Raw genomic sequence first — 20,343 nt, 5'->3', positions numbered from 1 at the left:
ACTCTTGGGTCCTCTTTCCTCTCTTCACAGCCCATTTCCCCACACCCACCTTCACTTTTCAGCCCACTTGAGTCTGGCTTCTGCCCTCACCCACTCCCACCAAGCTGCCTCCCACCAAAGTCTGTGTGGTTTCCATGCCACTGAGTCCTGCAGGCACTTCCTGTCATAGTTTTGGACCTCTCGGCACATCTCACCCTGCTCCCGTCTCCATAACCCTCTGTTCTGTTGGCCTTTGGACTCCACACACTCCTGGCTGCCTCCCCTCCCAACCCCTTCAGTGCTGGCATCTCAGGGCTCTGTGCTGGGTCCCCTACTCAGCTGTGTTCCTGGGGGAGAGCGTCCAGTCCCGTGGCTCCCAACACCACTTCTTTACGGAGGATCGGCATGTCAGTGGCTCCAGCCCAGGATGCTTAGCTGCTGCTTAGCTGGATTCCCAGATCACTCCATCCACCTCCCTGCCAGGATCTCTACTTGACTGCCCTCCAGGCCCCTCGAAGTGTAACAACTCTTTTCTTCAAACCACCCTTCCACGGGCATCCTTATCTCAGAAAATGCACCGTCATCCACCTGGGTGTCCACGCCAAGGCCTGGCCATCACCTGTGACTTCTTTGTGGCCAAGTCCTGTCAATTCTACTGTTCAAAGATTCCTCAAATCTGTCCTTTTCTTCCCATCACTCTTGCCACCAACCTGGATCAGGCTAAGATGTAGACTCGACGACTGTGACAGGCTCCCAATTGATCTCCCTGCAACTATTCTGGTCTCCCTCTAATCCCATCTCCACACTGGGGGCAGAGTCACTGTTATTTAAGTTTTTTTTTTAGTCTACATACTTCCTGTCATTTCTTTCTCTCCCTTTAAGGTTTTCTGCGAAGAACCCAGGTCATTTGACTTGTACTGATTCCCGCAGTCTACATTTTGCTGATTGCACACGCACAGTATATTGCTGCAAACTGGTGGCCGGTGCCAGAGACTGGGTTGGACTCAGGTTTGACTTCTTTGGCAAGACTGCAGGGGCACATAATGCCTGACTGTCTCTCTTTATGGGGGTTAGCAGTCATTGATGCACAATGCGTCATCACTGAAGGTTGCAAAATGTTCCATCATTCCATTCTCATTTAAAAATAGGGATACTGAGGGGCACCTGGGTGGCTCAGTCGGTTAAACGTCTGATTTCGGCTCAGGTCGTGATCTCACGGTTCATGGGTTCAAGCCCTGCGTCAGGCTCTGTGCTGATGGCTCAGAGCCTGGAGCTACTTCAGATTCTGTCTCCCTCTCTCTCTGCCCCTCCCCAACTCGCACTCTATTTCTCTCTCTCAAAAATAAACATTAAATAAGATAATAAAATAAAATAAAAATAGGGATACTTTTATAAAGAGATGCTTGCCCTCATCTACTATTTTGGGGAACCAGGGATAAAGATCATACACTGTCTCCCCTTTTTGGTGATAGCACCTAGTTTCCTTGCAGTGATCCAACCTGCCCTAATCTCAGTCCAACTGGGTAAAGTGGAGCCAAGCTCACCTTCTGACTCTGGGAGTAGTTTGGCAATACAAGTTTGACAGGGAGACACCCCTTCCTCAGCCGTGGTGATTGAGTCAGGGACTGTCACACGACCCGATCCAGAGTGAAATGAAAACACTCCTCGGGACTTTTCTCAGAGCTTTTAGAAAAGAGGCACACTACTTCCTCTGGTGTGCTTAGCAGACCGAAAATAAGCTTCTGGTGACCACTTTGCCACTGCTCAAGGAAAGCCGACCTCAGAGCTCAGAGATGGAGAATGTATTCCTGGCAGCATTACTTGGGCACCTGGATCCACCTAAAGGCTACACCTTGGACTCCTAGTTAACTGAGTTCAAAAACTCCCTTTTTCAAAAGCCAACTTGCAAATACAAACTGATTAATAAAACTCCCTTCCTCTTTGCTCCCCTAATACTCTGAACTGCTCTTTTCCTAACCCTCAGAGTACCCTGTAATTCCTTGTTTCATGTCTATCATCTACAATAGACCAGTTCTGGAAGCGGACTCTATGCTTGCCTCATTGGGCAGTCTTTTTAGTAGCTAGGCCATCCTGACACAAGTAGATGTTCACCTCAGATTTGGAGAACTGAAGACTGAAATAAACCTCCTGAGACAAGGTCACACTCTGCTCACAGGCACCTTCTCTTCTCCTAGAATGTAGGACACAGTGTTCCCTCTGACCACCACGGAGTCTGAAGGGTCCTGACACAAGGCCCCATGACAGCCCACACCCTCCAGGGGCATGTGGAAAAGGACCCTGACTTCATGATCTAAGGGGACAGCCCTCCACAAAATGCTTTCAAGGTGATGATAATCCACGAGATCATTAAGTTAGCTCTTTATACTTGTCAGTCTTATTCTTTTTTTTTTTTTAATTTTTTTTTTCAACGTTTATTTATTTTTGGGACAGAGAGAGAGACAGAGCATGAATGGGGGAGGGGCAGAGAGAGAGGGAGACACAGAATCGGAAACAGGCTCCAAGCTCTGAGCCATCAGCCCAGAGCCTGACGCGGGGCTCGAACTCACGGACCGCGAGATCGTGACCTGGCTGAAGTCGGACGCTTAACCGACTGCGCCACCCAGGCGCCCCTGTCAGTCTTATTCTAGTCCTGCCATCCCATTTGTGATCTCTACCACTCTGCCCCCTGAGCCCAGCCTGTGTTCTTGTGTGCCCAAGGATCTTTGGGTAAAGCTCCTTATGTGGACGGGGACAGCTGGTCCTCCCCATAGCCCTTGGGCATCAATCTTATCCTTTTAAGTTGGTGGGGCTGGCTGGGGTGGCTGATGGTAACACGAAGATAGGGCCATCCCAAGGGAGGTGGGTCCTGTGGCACATTTTCACTGCTGGTGAGGCACCTCCAGGGCTGGGAAGCATTCTTCCCTTGTAGGTCTGCCTTAGTCTCTTTGTTCCATTGTTATCACCTGGCTGCTGGGCCAAATGCCCACCCATCTGAGAATACAAAAAGTTGAGAGCCAGTCTATCAGTCTATAAAACAGCCGTGGTGGACAGGAAACCAGGAGCTGACTCAATCATGAGAACCGTCTCTGCTCCTCTAGTCCTAGGGTCATGGAAGCCATGTGACATTATTAAGGAGTGCCTTTGAGGCCTCCACCTCTTTCCTTCCCCTTGCCAATTCCCACTTTATTGGGAGGTGGACCATTTGTTCTCTGTGTCCAAACATACGGAAATCAATGCTGAGGGGGCCCAGCAAAAGGTGAGGATGGGACACAGAAACACAAAGTAATTAATCTTCTGGACTTCACTGACCAGACACCCTCTCAGTAAGGGGAACCTGTACGAAGATGAAAGAAAAGCAATCTAGTATAAGTTTTGGAATCACGTAGAACAAGATCTCACTCTACTACTTGTTAACTGTGTGACCTCAGGCAAGTTACTTATCCTCTCTAAACCTTAATCTCCTAATCTGTAAAATGGAGAGCTTAACACCTACCTTGTAGGGATGTTGAAAAGAAAATAGGAAATAATGCAAGCAGATACTTAACTCAGAAATACTCAGCCCAGTGACCAGCATGTAGTAAACACTCACTAAATGGTAGTCGTTATTATTGTTGTTACTGCCATCAGGAAGATTTTTCTTTTTCTTTTCGAAATTTTTAAAGATTTTTATTAAAAAAAATTTTTTTTTACTGTTTATTTATTTTTGGGAGAAGGAGAGACAGAGTGCAAGCAGGGGAGAAGCAGGAAGAAAGGGAGACACAGAATCTGAAGCAGGATCCAGGCTCCAAGCTGTCAGCGCAGAGCCTGACGCAGGGCTCAAACCCACGAAGTGCAGGGTCATGACCTGGGCCGAAGTTGGACGCTTAACCGACTGAGCCACCCAGGAGCCCTAAAGATTTTTAGTTTTTAAATTTTTAAAAAATTTATTTATTGAGAGAGAGAGAGAGAGAGAATGAGAGAGAGAGAGAGAGAGAAAATGAGAGAGAGACAGAGAGAGGGAGGGAGAGGGAGGGAGTGCCCATGCGCACAAGCTGGGGAGACAATCTGAAGCAGGCAGGCTCCCCACTGAGCATGGATCTTCAGACTGTGAGATCATGACCTGAGCCGAAATCAAGAGTCTGACGCTTAACCGACTGAGCCACCCACATGCCCCTAAAGATATATACTTTTAAGTAATCTCTAGACCCCACAGGGGGGCTCAAACTCACAATCCCGAGATCACAAGTCACATGGTCCACTGACTGAGCCAGCCAGGTGCCTCGGAATATTTCTCATTTTCAACCACTCCGAGGGAAGAGGCACTAAGGGACATGAAGCTGACTCTCATATCCTCTGCTGCCTGGATCCTGGCATCCGAAGTTGTGTGTCACAGAAACGGGGGCCATACCTTCCGTTCCAAATGCTTATCCAGGCGGGCCAGAGCTTCTGTCTCTCCTCCTTGCCAAACAGCCGGGCCAAGTCCTTCAGTAGGGAACCCTACAAGAGGAGGAGCAGGTCATGAAACCGGAGGTCAGGCCGTTTCAGTGATAGCTCAACAAGACTCGACATGTTGTGTTCTTTGAACCTTGTGGGAACTGAACTATGTGTTCTAGGTGCTGCTGGCGCTGAGATCATCCTAACATTCCAACATGTGCCAGGTCATCCTGGCTCTCTTTCCACTGTCACGTTTTTATCTCCTTTCCCTTGCCTTCCCTATCCTGGCCTCTCCTCATTCAAGACAGATGTTGGCTGGAAATGACTGTGGTTTTCAGGTGAGAAAGGCTAATTTTGTTCGGATCAAAAACTGCGGGATGGGGGAGGAAGGGGAGAAAGGACCTGAGGGGCTGACAGACCCCCTTTCAATGGAAATGATACTAGTTATCTTGGTGTCGGGGAGCCCAATGATGCCAGCACTAGACTGTGCCTGTATGTTCTGAGACAGGAAAGTACAAAAACAGGAGCATAACGTAGGATGATGTATACGAGTAAGAACAGGAAAAAAAGACTGGAAGGACATGCTCCAAAATCAGTAGTGGTCATCTCTGGGCAGGGGGGTAACAGTGATTGTTATTTCCATTTTTGTTTCACTGTTCCTTCTATAACATCTGTAATAACATGCATCAATTTGACAAAGGAGAAAAAACCCAGTAAGTTATCTTACAAAAAAGAGGAGGTTTGGGTCAGGAAGTACGCACCCAGCTCCTCCAGGGAGGGCACGCCATAGGCTTCATCATGGTTCTCCTGGATCTCGGCCCTGCAGCTCTCCATCTGCTGGCTCGTCACAGAGCCCACGGGCTTCTTGGGCAGCTCCATGCGGCTGATGATGGCCTGAAAGCGCTTGTAGGTAAGGGGTGGCTTCTGCCCGTTCAGGTCGATAATCCTGGGAATCCCAAGGCACACCTGATGTCACGCATGAGGCCTTTCACTTCAGGTCCCTGCCCTCCCAGAAAACGGCCCAGACTTGGAAGGCTTGGAGGGTGGCTTTCCTCATCCACTCACAGGTCCCACCCCTAAGTGGAAAGGAAGGGGCAAGGGAGACTACATCTCCATTTTACCGAGAGGGAAAATGAAGCCCAGAGAGCTGGAGCAGGTGCCTCAGGTAATGGAGCAAGGCGGGGCCAAAGGTGGGACTCAATTCCAGGTTCCCTGGTGTCGACGTGGAGCCTCCTAAAGACAGAGACTGACCGCATCTCTCTAATCACAGAAAAATCCCCGCTAGCCTTCTTGGTACTCAGCCTGTGTGTCCACGCCATGGGAATCCCCACGGCCCTTCCTGTCTTTCCCGGCATAAGCCTTCAGGAAGTCCTTTGACAAGAACTGCAAGCACGTTCTTCTGTTGAAAAATCATTCCCTTCTTGGTCCCGATTTGTTAGAACAGAGACATGGACAACAGACTATCTTTCCTAAATCAGAGATCGGGGCTGCGGTCAATAGCAGTAACTGTTTAAAGGGCGTTTGGCAGTTCTCAAAGGTTTTTGTTGTTGTTGTTGTTTTCACGAGCAAGGGAAACAGAGACAAACTCAGGTTAAGGAAAGAAGATATAGGACTGAGGAAAACTGAGGCCATTTATACAGAATGCATTGGGGTGGCCTGGAGCCAGATTCCCAGGGCTCTTCCTGTTGGCCAAGAAGCAGCTTACGCAAGAACTGGCTGGCTGGGTAGGTTCGCTGGGGATGTGAGGTTGGCTGCTGCCCCTGCAGTCACCTCCCCTTCGGCTGGCACGTGGCAGGAGGAGGAGCTCCACACCCAGCTGCTCCTCCTGAGAGCTAGCTCACATGCAGAGATATGTGACCTGGCCTCCTGGCAGCCACCACTAGCTTGGGGGGGCAGGGTGGGGGGCAGGGAGCAGGGATGGCTGCTGGCTTGGCAGCAAAAGCAGCGGCAGCAGCAGGAGGGTGACAGCTCTGCCAGGGAAGGGGAGGGGAGGGGAGGGGAGGGTTTCCTCCTAGACACTCTGAAAGCACACAGGCCTGTCCCTAGGGAAGGAGGCTGCTCTGTAGTTATCAGCCCCCTGCAGGGATCTCTAGAGCCTCCTGCACAACATCTAAATACATGGCCTGGAAACCCAGATAGCCAGGGGAGCCCGGGGAACTCACATTAGATACAGAAATTGGGTATATGAGAATAGGGCTCTGTCAGGAAGGTTACCAGGTAGGGTCCACTGAGGTCAGACAGCAGCCTTTCAGGAGCAGGACACAAGTGGGAGTGCAAGTGGACGGGACAACAGATTAGGGGCAGATCTGTGAAGACCTTGCATGGGGATCCTCACTGCTTCCATCCCTCGGCCTTAGTGAGCCTCTTTGCACCCAAATTGGGTACAGCTCTTTGTGATCTGTTCCACAGGCCCCAACTCGGGCCCATTCTCTTCCAGATTCTAGAAAATGCCATACCTCATGTGCCAGGTGGCTCTATCGGTAAACCTCCCAGAGTTCTGCTCAGCAGGGGCCAGAACCACCAACTCCCATAATTGGCAAGCTGAGCCCAGGGACCCATTTCTCACCTGTCCAGGTCATAGAGAGTGTGAGAGTTCTCAGTCACCACCTCCACACCGGCCTCCTTGGCCATCTTCATGATGGCTGCGTCACGTTCTTTCCCAAAAGGTTCAGAGTCGTATTCAAAGGTCAAGCGGGTCACCCCCCATTCCTGTGGGGAGAGAGTCTGTTATGCTAAACACTGTTTGGGGAGGAAAATGAAGCAGAGAACTCTGCTCCTTCCTTACAGGAAACAAATCTGGAGACCTGTCAGAGTGGGCTGCAGAACAAACTAGGGACAAAGATTTGAACTGGAAAGCCAACAATCTGAGGTTCACAGGTTTGAGGAGAGCAGGTCTTTGAGGTGAGGCCAACAGCATGGCGACAGTGGAGCCTGAGACTGGTGGAATCAAGAGAGAGGTGGGTAGTCCTGTATGCTTGCTGGGCCCCGGGGGTAGGAGACTGCAGCAAGTGGCTATAAATACAACACTCCCAGGGGAGGCCTACTGGTGGAGACAGCGCCCAGCATGCCTTTCCCGGAGCTCCTCAGGGCCCTGCAAACTTCTGCCTTGGTTTTCTTGGCAGACTTGTGCTATGTGAAGTGTCCTAATGGTTTCCACGGCAACAGTCCTGAGGCCAGTAGCAAACAGAGCTCACAGGCTCTACCTAGCTCTCTCAGCAAGTTGGGGAAGGAGGCGCAATTCTTAGTCCAGAGGTCAGAGAAATCAGACCAGAGGGGCCACATGCTAAAAAACAAAGGATTTCTTTTCTAAGTCTTTAGTGTTTTCTAGTAGAATTTTCTAGATTTCCTTGCAATACTGGGAGAAAGCTGGCCCAGTAAAAGATTGTACAGATAACTCACAGAAAGCCCTAGAACATGACTGTCAAGAAGAAATCCATATTCCAACCAAAGTCTCTGGCCATGGTCCCTTAAAACTCTAACCCCCCAGGGCAAATGCCCTTTCCATAAGGGACCTGACTCGGCTCTGTCTGTGGTGTGGGTCCTGAGAGGGCTGACTATCCCTCATCTAGGATAACAGGACTAAACGTTTATTGAGCCTTTACCATGAGCCAGGTACCATGTTTAGCAATTCATATAGATGACATTGCTAAATACTCATAACTCTGTGGAGAGTAATAAAATATTATTAGATGCCACCTTCTCCAAGAAGCTTTCCTTGACCTTCTCTTTCAATAGGATTTTCCCGCACCTGGTGCTTTTTCCATCACAGCATTTACCATATGGCAATGAAGCTGCCCATTACTTGTCTATTTCCATCACAGCATTTACCATATGGCAATGAAGCTGCCCATTACTTGTCTATTTCCCACATTAGGTGTGAACTCTCAGAGCAAGAATGCTGTCTCATTCATTACCCTAGTACCTAGCAGGGGGTCTAGGACATACTAGAAGCTCAATAAATATACAGTAGTCACCTCTGATCTGAAGGGGATGTGTTCCAAGACCACCAGCGGATGCCTGAAACTGCAGATAGTACTGAGCCCTACATATAGTACTGTTTTTTTCCGACACGTACTTACCTATCTATGATAGAGTTTAATTTGTAAGTTAGGCACAGTAGATTAACACAACTGTAACTAATAATAAAAGAACAATCAGAAAATATACTGTAATCAAAGTTATGTAAATGTGGTCGCTCTCTTAAAATACCTTATTGTACTGTACCCACCCTTCTCTTTGTGATGATGTGAGATGACAAAATGTCTACATGAGATGGAGTGAGGTGAATGATGTGTTAGGCGACTAACTGACCGTCTGACGTATAGTCAGATCATCTGCTTCCAGACTACAGTTGACAGTGAGCAACTAAAACTGCAGATAAGGGGAAGGAGGACTATTATATGCTGAATGGCTGAATGAATGATCTATCTGAATTTCTGGGCTATTGCTGGGTTGGCCTCTGAGGTGCTAGGAGGAGAGGAGACGGGGGACACAATGCAGAGCAAGAAGCGAGGCACATGTGTTTAACGGTGTGGGGGTTAAGAACACAAATCTGGAGTCTGAGAGCAGCGCTCAAGTCTTAGATCACCACTTAGCTGCATGACCATGAAGTTATTGTTCCCTCATCTATAGAACAGGGACAGCAGCAGATACTCTTAGGCGGCTATGGGAATTAATACATGTAAAACACTTAGAATGCTGTTTGACTCATAGTCTGCCCTCAATGAACGCTGGCTGTTTTCAGCACTATGTGATTTGTGTGTGTACGAGTGTGGGATGTGGGGAGGTGAAGTGAACGAGAAGGTATTTAGTAAGCTGCTTGTCGTGACATGAGACTTCTCCTCTGGTCTTTCCCCCCAGGAAGAGTAGGGAAGGGAGCTGGGGTGGAAAGGGGCATAAAAACAATCCTGCACTGCTGTGGATGAGGACAGACTGTCCTAGAGCTCTCTGTCCGTGAGTACATTTGCCTCGGTTTGGACCTTGAAATGTGCTTTAAAAAGAAAGGGGCTGGGGGTGGGGGCAAGTGGACTGGCTACCTGATAGAGCAGACAGAGGCCTCCATGGTACCCAAGTGAAGATTTGTATCAATCGTTTGCCCCAGGGGAGGCAGGGAGCTCCCTCAGAAGGGCTGATTTTGTTCCCAACAAGAACATAGCAAGACAGGAAACACCCTGTGCTAAATAAAAAGGAAAACTTGTCTTCAAACTCCTGGCATAGGAAGAGCCCTAATAAATCTTGCTGGCTTGAGCCAAGAAAACATCTAAGGAAGCCAGTGGCATCCGGGGTGGAATAACTCGCCACATCCCTTGTCTGGATGGAGCTGGGAACTTTCCAACAAGACAGTGGTTTCACAGAATTTTTCCTTTAACACAGTTTCCATTCTGTCGGCAAGCTGATTGGCTTTGCTCCCAACTTCCCTAGAGGCAGCAGTCAGAGCACGCTGACCGGTTCCATTCTCTCAGTCAGAACATCACCTCACTTAGTCTGCGGGGACACTCTGGAGAACAGAATCTCACCGTCTTCTCTAGGACTCTGCACACGTACCTTGAATAGCCTTGGGAACACGTCAGCGGGCTGTCCCCGGACTACAAACAGGCGAGAGTTCAGTTTCCTCAGACTTGTATCCAAATCTTCCAGAGACTGAAGTAGGAACCTGCAGAACCCACACAGGCCTTTTAGAGGTGACATAATGAAGAGGCATTCTTTTTCCTAACAAAGCAGGGGGAAGCTTACACTATGCTGAACGAGTAGCATCATTAGTACCAGGACCAGAGAGACCCGGGCACTACTCCAGCCATTACTTAACCTGTTTAGCTTTTTTCTTCTAATCTGGAACATGGAGCTGATGTCGGTACCGAGCTCCTAAAATTGCTAAGAAAAGAAAATCAAATAATGCGTGAAAAACATTTAGTGCAGTGCCTGGCTTATAGAAAGCCTGGGACAGATGTGAGCTGCTCCTCCTCGGGCTGTTTCTCTGTGGATCTGAGGGAAGTCACTTATTCCCTTGCAGCCTCGGGCCCTGTGTATGAATATTCACCCATTGTAAGGCTGCTGTGAAAATCAAAAGGGAGAACAGGGGAGAAAGCCATCTGAAAAATAAGAGCAATATTGTGTGGAAGCCTGAGGTCTTACCAGAGAGGAACAAGACTGCGAGAGACCTGGCAAACCCGACCTCCCCGGGCCCATCGGACCCCTGCCTTGTGCATTCATGCTCTGGGCTGCACCTGTCTACCTCCGCACGCCCATAGCCTGGGCGGGTCCCCAGTTCTCAGGGTTTTGTTTGGCAGGTGGTTCATTCTCCAGGCCTCCAGCTGCCAGATTCTCACCCTAAGAGAGAGAAGGCCTTAGAAGGTACTTCTCTATAGGATACCCTCACATGCTTTTGGGGGGTGGGGACCCCAGATACTCAAGAGACCTAGTCTTGAGAGCTGGATCACCACGGGGAAGGAAAAAGCATTTGCTGAGTGCCTTCGGTGTTCTATTTATTATTATGATGTGACCGCAAACATTCATTTACTGTTCGGTTAGGCACAACCACCTTTCTGAGAAATCTATCAATACCTTTTTATGACGTGTTTTTTTTTTTTTAAGTTTATTTAATTTGTTTAGTAATCTCTATGCCCAACATGGGGCTTGAACTCACAACCCCAAGATTAAGAGTCGCATGCCAGCCAGGCACCCTTGACATGTGTTTTATTTTTAAATTAAATGAAATCAACATTTTAAAGATAACTATGTAATTCAAAATTCAAGTTGTAAAAAGTTTACATGGTAAAAAGTCTCCCCTTTGTCCATGAGGGATTTAATTCCCCTCCACAGAGACAAACAATGTCATTGTGTTATTATATATCCGTTATGCTTTTTGACGTGTTTTCTTTTTAATTCTCTCAATACATTTTGGAGGGAAATATCTTCATTTTATAGATGAGGAAAATGAGACACTGAGAAGATAATTAATTTGCTTAAGATCATAATCGTTAAGTGACAAGGCTGGGATACGAACCTGTGCCCCATTTCTAAAGCCTTTTAGTGACACGCCCGACACTCTTCCAGGGGCTGAGATGCTGCCAGATCTCATGTGTTCGAAATCTCTCTGACAAACACAAACCTGACTATAGGCAACTCACTGACACTCTGATCTTCCTCAGGAACTAAGCCCTGACAGGTCAGCCTGGTTCGCAGATAACACTGCTATCTATATTTTGGTATCTCCCACCCATCTCTGTCAATGACGGAAATCACTACGTTTTTTTTTTTTTTTTGAACGCAACGAAACCCTGTGCCTCTTTCGCAGCACACATCACATCCCCTGACGACTGCAGACTTAGAGAAGCAGCCACCGTTCCCAGGCTGCCAACTAGAACCAGTCCCCACTGCTGAGTCTGACGTCTGCGACATGACACTCCCATGGCAGCGAATGCCACAGACCCACATTCCAGCATGAGCAGAGTCCTGGGCTCAGCCCAAAGCATCATGCCAGCCAGCAGAGACTCTCCAAGGCGATGGGAATGGAGACTGTTGCTTCATGCAAACCCAAAGCTCCGCCTCTGTGAATTTCTGTTTTTGAAAAACTGACGCCCTTAAAAAAGGAAAGCTAAGCCGGGAGTGACGCACTTGTGTCGGCCTCCTCCCAGGCTGCACCATTCCTCTCAAGAGGAAAATAGGAGAGACCCATGTAAATAGCCTCATGCCACCTGAAACCTGGGCCCTGCCAGCGAGAATGCTGCAGGTGACTGGAGACCTAAATTCCACAACCTCAGGGTAGAAGGTCCTTCATCTGCGGCTCCCAGGAACGTCCTTGCCATGCACTTCGGTGGCCTCCTCCCTCACAGTCCCCCAGGCTGCACAGGCTTTCAATCTGAAGCTATAAATAAGGCTGACATGCACACGAAAGCTAGCTTCCAGCTGTTTCTACAGAACTTTATTTCCAGACCTCATTTACTGAAAGGAGAGATTCCTTGCAGCGGCTCTCAAGTAAGATAACCCCACGAGAACCCTTTTCTTCTTTGACATGAGATGTCTACAGCTGAAGCAGGAAGCAGAAGGCCCAATTCTGAACTCAGCAACCAAATGATAATAATGATAACAGCAACAACTAACATTTGATGAGCATTTACAATGAACCCAGCACCAGTCTACTTATTTTACATACATTATCTCATTTAATTCTCAAACTGACCTATGAGGTAGATACTATCATGATTCCCATTTTATAGATGAGGAAACCGAGGCACAGAGTGGCCAGAATTCAAACCAGGCCGCCAGGCTCCACTGCTTCTTGACCAGCACTTACGATGTGAGTGCTGAGGCTGTGCTGTTCAAGACGCAGCCACCAAGGAGAACCACAGCCAACAACTTTGCTACCAGATCCTTGCTCCTCTGAGGATCAATGGCTGTGAATCTCCCAGAAGCTTGATGAAATGCAGAATCCCAGACAGACCTCCAGGATCAGAATCTGCATTTTAGCAAGAGCTCCTGGTGATTCCTTTGCACACTAAAGTTTCACAAGCACTGTTCTAGAAAGCTGAACTTCACTTCTAGCTTCTGTTTCTAAGTTGCCTTTCTTTGCTTCTAATTTGTTTCTACTAAACTTTCTCTGAGATCTTGGTTTCTGCTTCTTCTTTGCTTTGTTACTTTGTAACATGTTTTGTATATGACATGCATTGATATGCTTTGTTACTTCCAACTTCCCCCCTGAGTCCAGCCCTACAGGGCTTCTCCAGGAAGGAGGTTTACAGGATGGCCCCCATAAGAGGCAACAGGCCTCCTGGAGCCCCAGCCTCCAGGCAGCCAGAGAAAGAGAAGCCACTGCTATGGTGGCTCACCTCACCTGCCAGGTGACAGCTTTGCGTAACACCAAAGAAACAGGGAGCTGCACTGCTACTGGGCAAAGGTTCACTGGGGCCGGTGTGTGCATTCTTTCACTGGAGAGAATTTTGGGCCGTTTGCCCTCCTTTAGAGCCCTCCTCTCCACATGGCCAGTTTCTCTTTACTCCAATAAGGGTGGACTCTAAAGAACATTGGCCTGTGCACTGGAGATACCAGTGTTTGGGGCTGGCAGCTCACCCTTGGCAGCTCTAAGCTGAGCTCACATGGCCGAAATTTAGAGCACACAGTCCTATGTGAGCAGTTAAAGCTCACCCTTAGGATTAGACAACATGTGCAACTGAATTATATTACGTAAGTGCTCTGGAGCTAGAGGCAGACAGAACTGGAGAAGGCCAAACAGGGACTTCCAAAAATACAGAAAGGACTCTGTAATTCAGGGACTCCATGGGGCTAGCGTTTTAGAATAAGACAGGCAGATTTTTAGAGAAGACCTTCCCCAGAGATGGAAGATTCTGTGTGGAGGAATATTTTATTTGCTGTTAATAGGAGGAGGGAGGATGACAGTGAACTCTTTTTTGGGTCCAGATTGCCCTTGACCAAATTCCTCTGCTTCAAGCCAAGGTTATCTAACTACATGATGATATCATAGGCCTGCCCAGACTGACTACCTAGGATATTAATAGAAATTAATTTATCCTAAGTCAGAGAGTGTAAGTCCCATGGAAAAGGATAACCTAAATCCACAATCCATAGCAGGGATTGATCTCTCACCATCACTCTGAAATTAGGAAAGAATAAATATATTTTTATCTGAGAGAAAGATGAAGGTGTTTATCCCTTTTCTGGCAAATGGAAACATTTCCTCAGCAGCAGAACAGTAATGTGACTTGCTTGCATACCAGTGTGAAGAGCTCAGAGAAACTCACATTTCTCCCCCAGTAGACTACAATGCTCAATCCCCTGCTTGCCGACCGAGTTCCAGGGAAGAACCCGCTAAATCGACAGTCTCACAGTGATTAGCTCCCAGCACTGGGATGAGACACACTTGTTCTCATCAGGCATGCTGGAGAGGTTCCAGTTCACCTCACTTATTAATTCTGAACTATACAGGCTTATATCATATTTCTACCAACTGCCCCTGTCCCAGAAGCTCTTGAATGCACCTGCAGCACAGAGCTAGGGAGAAAATGATTTAAATAAAGGTTTTAGTGAACTGTTGCCAACGCCCGATCTAAGTTGCAGGAGCAAGAGGAAGGCAATAGCCATTTTTAAATCTAGAAGCTGATTACCCCCCCCCCCACCCCACCTTTTTTTTGGGTGGTCCTCACTGCAGAACCTTCCAAATGCGGCAAATTTGGGGAAGGCAGGGCTGGGGAAAATGGCAAAGGATTAAGCCAACTAGTGCTTGACGAAAAAAAAGTCCTGAGGCTTACTGAGCTACAATTAGCCCATCAACTTCCCACTACCACCAAGGCAAGGAGTATGCTAGCCCTTCTGCTATGCTAATAAATATACAGATTTCTTGGTTGCCTTTCTCTGTCCTGTTTTACTCTTAGAAAGTGCCATTCATGGTTATTTTAATCTGATTCATCTGCCGAAAATGCTATGCGGGAGTAAGTGTAGGAAGTGCAGGAAGAGAACAGCATCTTGGATCTCGATTCCCCCCACCTCTTGCAGATGGCCCACGGCCCACCCTTTCTCGGGAGGCTTCTCTGAGGCAGCAACTGAAGCATCTGCAGAGCCTGGATGTTACGCTGCAGCACAGTTCTCCCAGACGACTCCCAGAGCCAGAAACAGCCGCTGGAAGATTACACATATTGAAGTTATGCAGGGGTACGGCTGGCTCCATCACTCTCCCAACCCCCAACCGAGTGTGTGAAACAGTCCCTCAGCTCTGCCCTGGATGTGACCACGGGAGCAAAGTGGACGATGGGGGTGGCAGCAGTGCGACTGCTTCCAGGTCCAGGAGCAGTTATCGTATTCGATCTGTCTTGTGTTTTTTCACCTCTTCCTTCTGAATGCCAAAGCTATTAGCCTCCCTGCCAATGCACTGCAACACATCTCCCAAGCTGTCGGGCTTGAGCCTGTGGTTCTCAGGCTTCACTGCACATGAGAGCTTTAAAAACCCTGATGCCCAGGCCGTAACCCAGAACCATTAAATCAGAATTGGGGGAGAAGGAAGTCCAGGCATCTGTTAAAGATCTTTTAATGATTCCCATGTTCAGCAAGACAGATGCTGCTCTGGTCCGTCCCCCTATTTTATTTATTTCGTGGCATTCAGTTCTCCTGAATCACGATTGTTTACTTGTCCTCCTTCACTAAAATGTAGGCTCCAGAAGCTCTGGACACCACAACGGCTTGTTCATTACTATGTCCCAGCAGCACCCAGAGCGGCGCCTGGCAGATTTTAGGCCCTCATTAAATCACTGTTCGATTAATATCTACATGCCTACACGGCCTTTGACTTCAGGATTTAACTCGGGCATGCGAGCTGCCACGTTCCCCTTCTCCTTCACTTGTTCAAAAGCACAATCACAAAAGAGTGACCCACAAAAATCCATACACACCTAGATCCTAGCAAACCTGCGTTTAAACAGCAACAGTGGTTTTGGTGACCACATACGTGTCAGCAGTCTTATGCGATGTCCCCCGATATCCGGTAAAACGAAACGAAACAAAACAAAACCTCTTTCATGACCATGGAACAAGCAGGCGGTCAGACCGTATTTACTATGCTCTAATCGGCACACTGCCATAAGGAGAGGGGCAAAGTCTGAGGCCTTGTTTAACGTCCATACTAGGGACGGTCATTTGAGGATGTTTGTCAAACCCAACCTCCTATCTATAGAAACTGGAGCAGAGGCAGAGCAATAGAACAGCCCTGGAAACTGTGTGGGCAGGCTCTCCACAGGACTATCTTTAGTTGTTCTCTCTACATAAATGGGGCAGGAGGGGGCACTTAATAGACCCACTGCTAGGGGCACTCACTCTCCTAGCAGGGCACATGCCTTGGAGAGGAAAAGAATGGTGAGCTGACAGCCACTGTATCTTGGGGATAACGCTGCCCACCCGTGCAACAAGGCCACAGGCAAACATTCCCCAGAGCAACGCAAACAAACCAAGGGACAGCTGCGGGGTGTTTTAAAGAGAGATGGGTACACGATGTCTCCAAACCTCTTGGTTTTATTTTTTTTTTTTTTAATTTTTTTTTAACCTTTATTTATTTTTTGAGACAGAGAGAGACAGAGCATGAATGGGGGAGGGGCAGAGAGAGAGGGAGACACAGAATCGGAAGCAGGCTCCAGGCTCTGAGCCATCAGCCCAGAGCCCGACGTGGGGCTCGAACTCACAGACCGCGAGATCGTGACCTGAGCTGAAGTCGGACGCTTAACCGACTGAGCCACCCAGGCGCCCCTAAACCTCTTGGTTTTAAACCCTGGTTACAGAGAAAAGACATCAGCTACCTATCTGTTAATCGTTCCCCATGATTCTGTTGACTGCATCTTCCTGGGAATCATCAAAGAGGGGTCTCCTTGATATCACAGCTATCCTGCTCCCTAACCTCAGCGCATCAGTGGATAAAAATCTAATGTATAGAGGCTCAACTGTCCTTTAAAATTAATCTCATGAGAAGATGAGGAAGCAAGTGACACTTTGGTTCCTCTTTCTTTCTTTCTTTCTTTCTTTCATTCTTTCTTTCTTTCTTCTTTCTTTTCCTTCCTTCCTTCCTTCCTTCCTTCCTTCCTTCCTTCCTTCCTTCCCTCCCTCCCTCCCTCCCTTCCTTTCTTTTCTTTCTTTCTTTTTTTTAAATCCTAGCAAGCTCATAGCTAGCGGCTGAGGGAATTCTCCAAAATGGGTTAGCATTTATCTAATGCTAAGCCAGAGCATTTGGAACGTGGCAGCTCGCATGCCCAAGTTAAATCCTGAAGTCAAAGGCCGTGTAGGAATGTAGATATTAATCGAACAGTGATTTAATGAGGGCCTAAAATCTGCCAGGCTCTCTAGCTCAGGACACAAAGTGCCTCAACCTGGACAAGCCCTTGGTGTTTTTATCATAAAGGGTAGACTGCACCTGCCTTATCTAATGCTAAGCCAGAGTCTCTAGAGACCTCCAGAGGCAGGAAGGTTTTGGTGGAGGGAATTCAAGCAAGCCAGCTTAGACATGACCTTCAGGAGCCCAGCAATGGGCTCTTTACTTGAAGAAGGCCAGAGCACCTGGTGTACTAGGACTCAGAAACCCGTCCTTGCCCTCACATCACAGTATCTCCTTTCTTCCCCTCCCAGTGCACACCCCTAAGAGCCCTAGACCAGGAGTCCCTGCTCTGCCACTCCCTGGCTGCCAAGTCTTTGGGCAGGCCAACTTGTGTCTCTAGGCCTCAGGAGTCCCTGATCAACGGAGAGAGAGCACGATCTCTGTCCCGCAGGAATGCTGTGGGGCCCCAAAGGGGCTAACACACAGTGCGAACGCGGCCGTCAGAGGTCGAGCCCTGGCCCACCCAGGCCATTACTGAGATGACGAACTGCTTGCCCAGCCCTGGCTTCTCCCTTCTGGAAACGCGGTTCCGTCTCCCTGTCCCACCTCCCGCAGGCCGGGATCTTCCGGCCGTGAGGACTGAAGGGCTGAGCCTCCCTGTCTATGGGGCGGAGGCGACCCGGGCTGTTCGCGGGCGCCCTCGGAGCCAGGTCGCTGCCCCCCGGGCCCCGCGACCCGGCTCTGGACCCCCTTACCTCCAACGATTGATCCCCACTGAGGAGGAGGCCGCGAACCAAGGGTCCAGGATGTAAACGCAGCGTACGCAGCGCGCCCCGCGCACGGCCGCCAGCAGCGCGGGGTTGTCGTGGAGCCGCAGCCCTTTGCGGAACCAGTGCACTGAGGAGGCGCCATCCGCTCCGGCTGCCGGCGCCGGGGCCGCCGCCGCCGCCGTCACCACAGCAGCCGCCATCACTGCTCAGACTGCTCAGGCCTCCGCCGCTCCGCCCCCGTCGGCGCCGCGGGCCCCACCTCCGGCCCGCCCAGTGACCTATGACGTCGCCGCTCCTCACCGTGGCCCCGCCCCCCGAGGCCCTAGAGTCCCTCTGCCATTGGTTGGGCGCCTCCCGCCGGGCGATTGGCCCAGCGACGCCGAGTCCGGCACCGCCCCCTCACGTTCCCACCATGTGTCGGTCGGGCGCTGTGGAGGTGGCGGGCTGGGCTGGTGACGCAGGCTGGAGATCCCTGCAGAGGTCTGGGCGTGGAAGGAGTCTCGAGGCACAGCGGATTTCTCACATGCGTCCTGTTCTAAACCTGCCGCTGGAAGCGGTCTGGGCTGGTGGGGAATTGCTATCACTCCAGCCAGTGACTTAACCAGCATCATCTGCTTCTACCTCTGTTACATCATTTGCGACATTCTACTACAGCGACCATTTATTGAGTCCATTTTATATACCAAGCAACGTGATAATATCCTTACATAGACTATCTCATTCACTATTCTTAACGCAGCCCGGTTGTGTTCACTCAACAGACCTCAGTGAATGAACTGTTATTATTCTCAATTTAGAGGCAGAGAAATCTGAGGCTGCCACAGTGGAGTCACTTGCTTGTATCATAAAGCTAATAAAAGGATCCCACCCAGATTATTCTGAACCCGAAGCTTCTCCTTTTATCCACAAAGCTCTACTTTTATCTTTGTGGAGCTCTTTGGCATTTGCAAGTGACAGACTCTAAAGAGGGAGGAGGAGTGCCCTGATGTGCAGCAGTGGAGGGATTGAGAGTAGGGACTGGCAGTGTGGAGGATGTGGATTGAGATAGTAATTATGCCATGAGATGACTTTTTCTTTTTGTTCTGTTTAGTAGAACAGAGAACAATGGTCCCTCTTGTGCTCACAAAGCACTGAACTGGATTCGGTGTGGGATTCAGAGATATGGAAGACACTGTCCCCATTCCTCCCCTGGGGAGCCAAGTGGAGCCCTCTTATTCTTCTGGGGTCTAGCGCTGACCTTGATGATAGACTGATGAGTGGCAAGAGAAGCATATGAACACCTGCAGTGAAGTGTTGATGATGGGCTAAGATAGTCTAATTAGGCTGGGGCTCTGTGGTTATCAAGTGAAGAGTTTGTTTGAATTTGGTGCTAGGTTGTGCCCATACTCACATCCCTTCCTGAATTTGGGAATGAGCAATGAGATAATTCAGCAATTTCGTGGCATTAATTGGCACAACTCTACAAACCACAGAGTCATTGCAATCCTAGGTTCTCATTTCTAGGGCTTTGCATAAGCTGTTCCCCCAAGCCTGAATACTTCAACTCGAGCTTGTCCTGTTATACTATACTTCTCAGTATAGATGTCGCTTTCTTGCTGTCTGGGCCCAGCTTGTATGGTGCCTATCTCATTACGTACCTTCTTATGGTCACTCTGGCTTTAGTACATAGTACTGGAATTTCTTACTTGTCTTTCTGTGCCATTAGACTATAAACTCCTGGAGGGCAGGGGCCATCGCTTATTTACAGTTAAATTTTCAGAGTTTAGCTGGGTGTTTGGCACTTAGTGATTCGAATGGTTGAGGATAACTTGAGTAAAAGTTGAACAGCAACTAGTCTCAGTTGGCAGAAATCTTAAAGATCTATCCAGTCCTGACCTTGTCCCAGAGAGTGTAAGGAGATAGTTCTTCCCCCTACCCTCTTTTTCTCCTCTGAATTCCTAGGATACTTTCTGTATACTGTGGGTCCATGAGGTCAGGGACTGTGCTTTTCTTGTTCGTCAGTGTGTTCCCAGCACCAGTCTGGGCCCTGATGTGTGGTAGTTGCTCAATAAATATTTGAAGAATGATTGAATGTCATTTACCTCTATCTATTAGGCTATCATGACAGAGTGTAGTATAATGGTTAAGCCAAACATCTTGCACATTTGGGGTGGCTGAGTTCAAATTCTGGTTCTGCTTTTCCTCTCTGTGACCTTGAGTAAACTAGCTGATCTCCCTGTTCCCCACTTTCTTAATGTATACGATAGGGGCGACAATAATAGTGAGGCTATAGTAAGCATTTAATAAGAATTAGCTACTATTTTTTTTTTTTCTGAAAAGCAGGATCTGTGTCTGCTTTTGTCTTCCTTGCATCACGTGGCTCTTGGTCTTACATATGAT

The 20,343-nt window shown here is 48.7% G+C and overlaps 1 protein-coding gene across 3 annotated transcripts in view; it reads right to left on the bottom strand.

The window, feature by feature from the left end:
• CRY2 (cryptochrome circadian regulator 2) overlaps positions 1-18,222 on the bottom strand; it is a 34,753-nt gene extending 16,531 nt beyond the window's left edge. The window contains exons 1-5 of one of the 3 annotated variants that reach the window (XM_045486627.1): positions 17,950-18,222; positions 9,937-10,045; positions 6,959-7,101; positions 5,154-5,338; positions 4,367-4,455 (exon numbers count right to left, since the gene is read on the bottom strand). In XM_045486627.1, coding sequence (XP_045342583.1) covers positions 4,367-4,455; positions 5,154-5,338; positions 6,959-7,101; positions 9,937-10,045; positions 17,950-18,164 — 741 coding nt within the window. In that variant the 5' untranslated portion in view covers positions 18,165-18,222. Of the gene's footprint in view, positions 1-4,366; positions 4,456-5,153; positions 5,339-6,958; positions 7,102-9,936; positions 10,046-14,889; positions 15,017-17,949 lie in introns of those variants that run through there. The other 2 variants (XM_045486628.1, XM_045486629.1) reach the window with 2 other exon arrangements.
• Between the last annotated feature and the right edge of the window lie 2,121 nt (positions 18,223-20,343).

Source organism: Leopardus geoffroyi, chromosome D1, assembly GCF_018350155.1.
Source record: "Leopardus geoffroyi isolate Oge1 chromosome D1, O.geoffroyi_Oge1_pat1.0, whole genome shotgun sequence".
Classification (NCBI taxonomy): Eukaryota; Metazoa; Chordata; class Mammalia; order Carnivora; family Felidae; genus Leopardus; species Leopardus geoffroyi.
The sequence above is the reverse complement of the archived record's forward strand: the minus strand, read 5'-3'. Positions and strand labels throughout refer to the sequence as shown.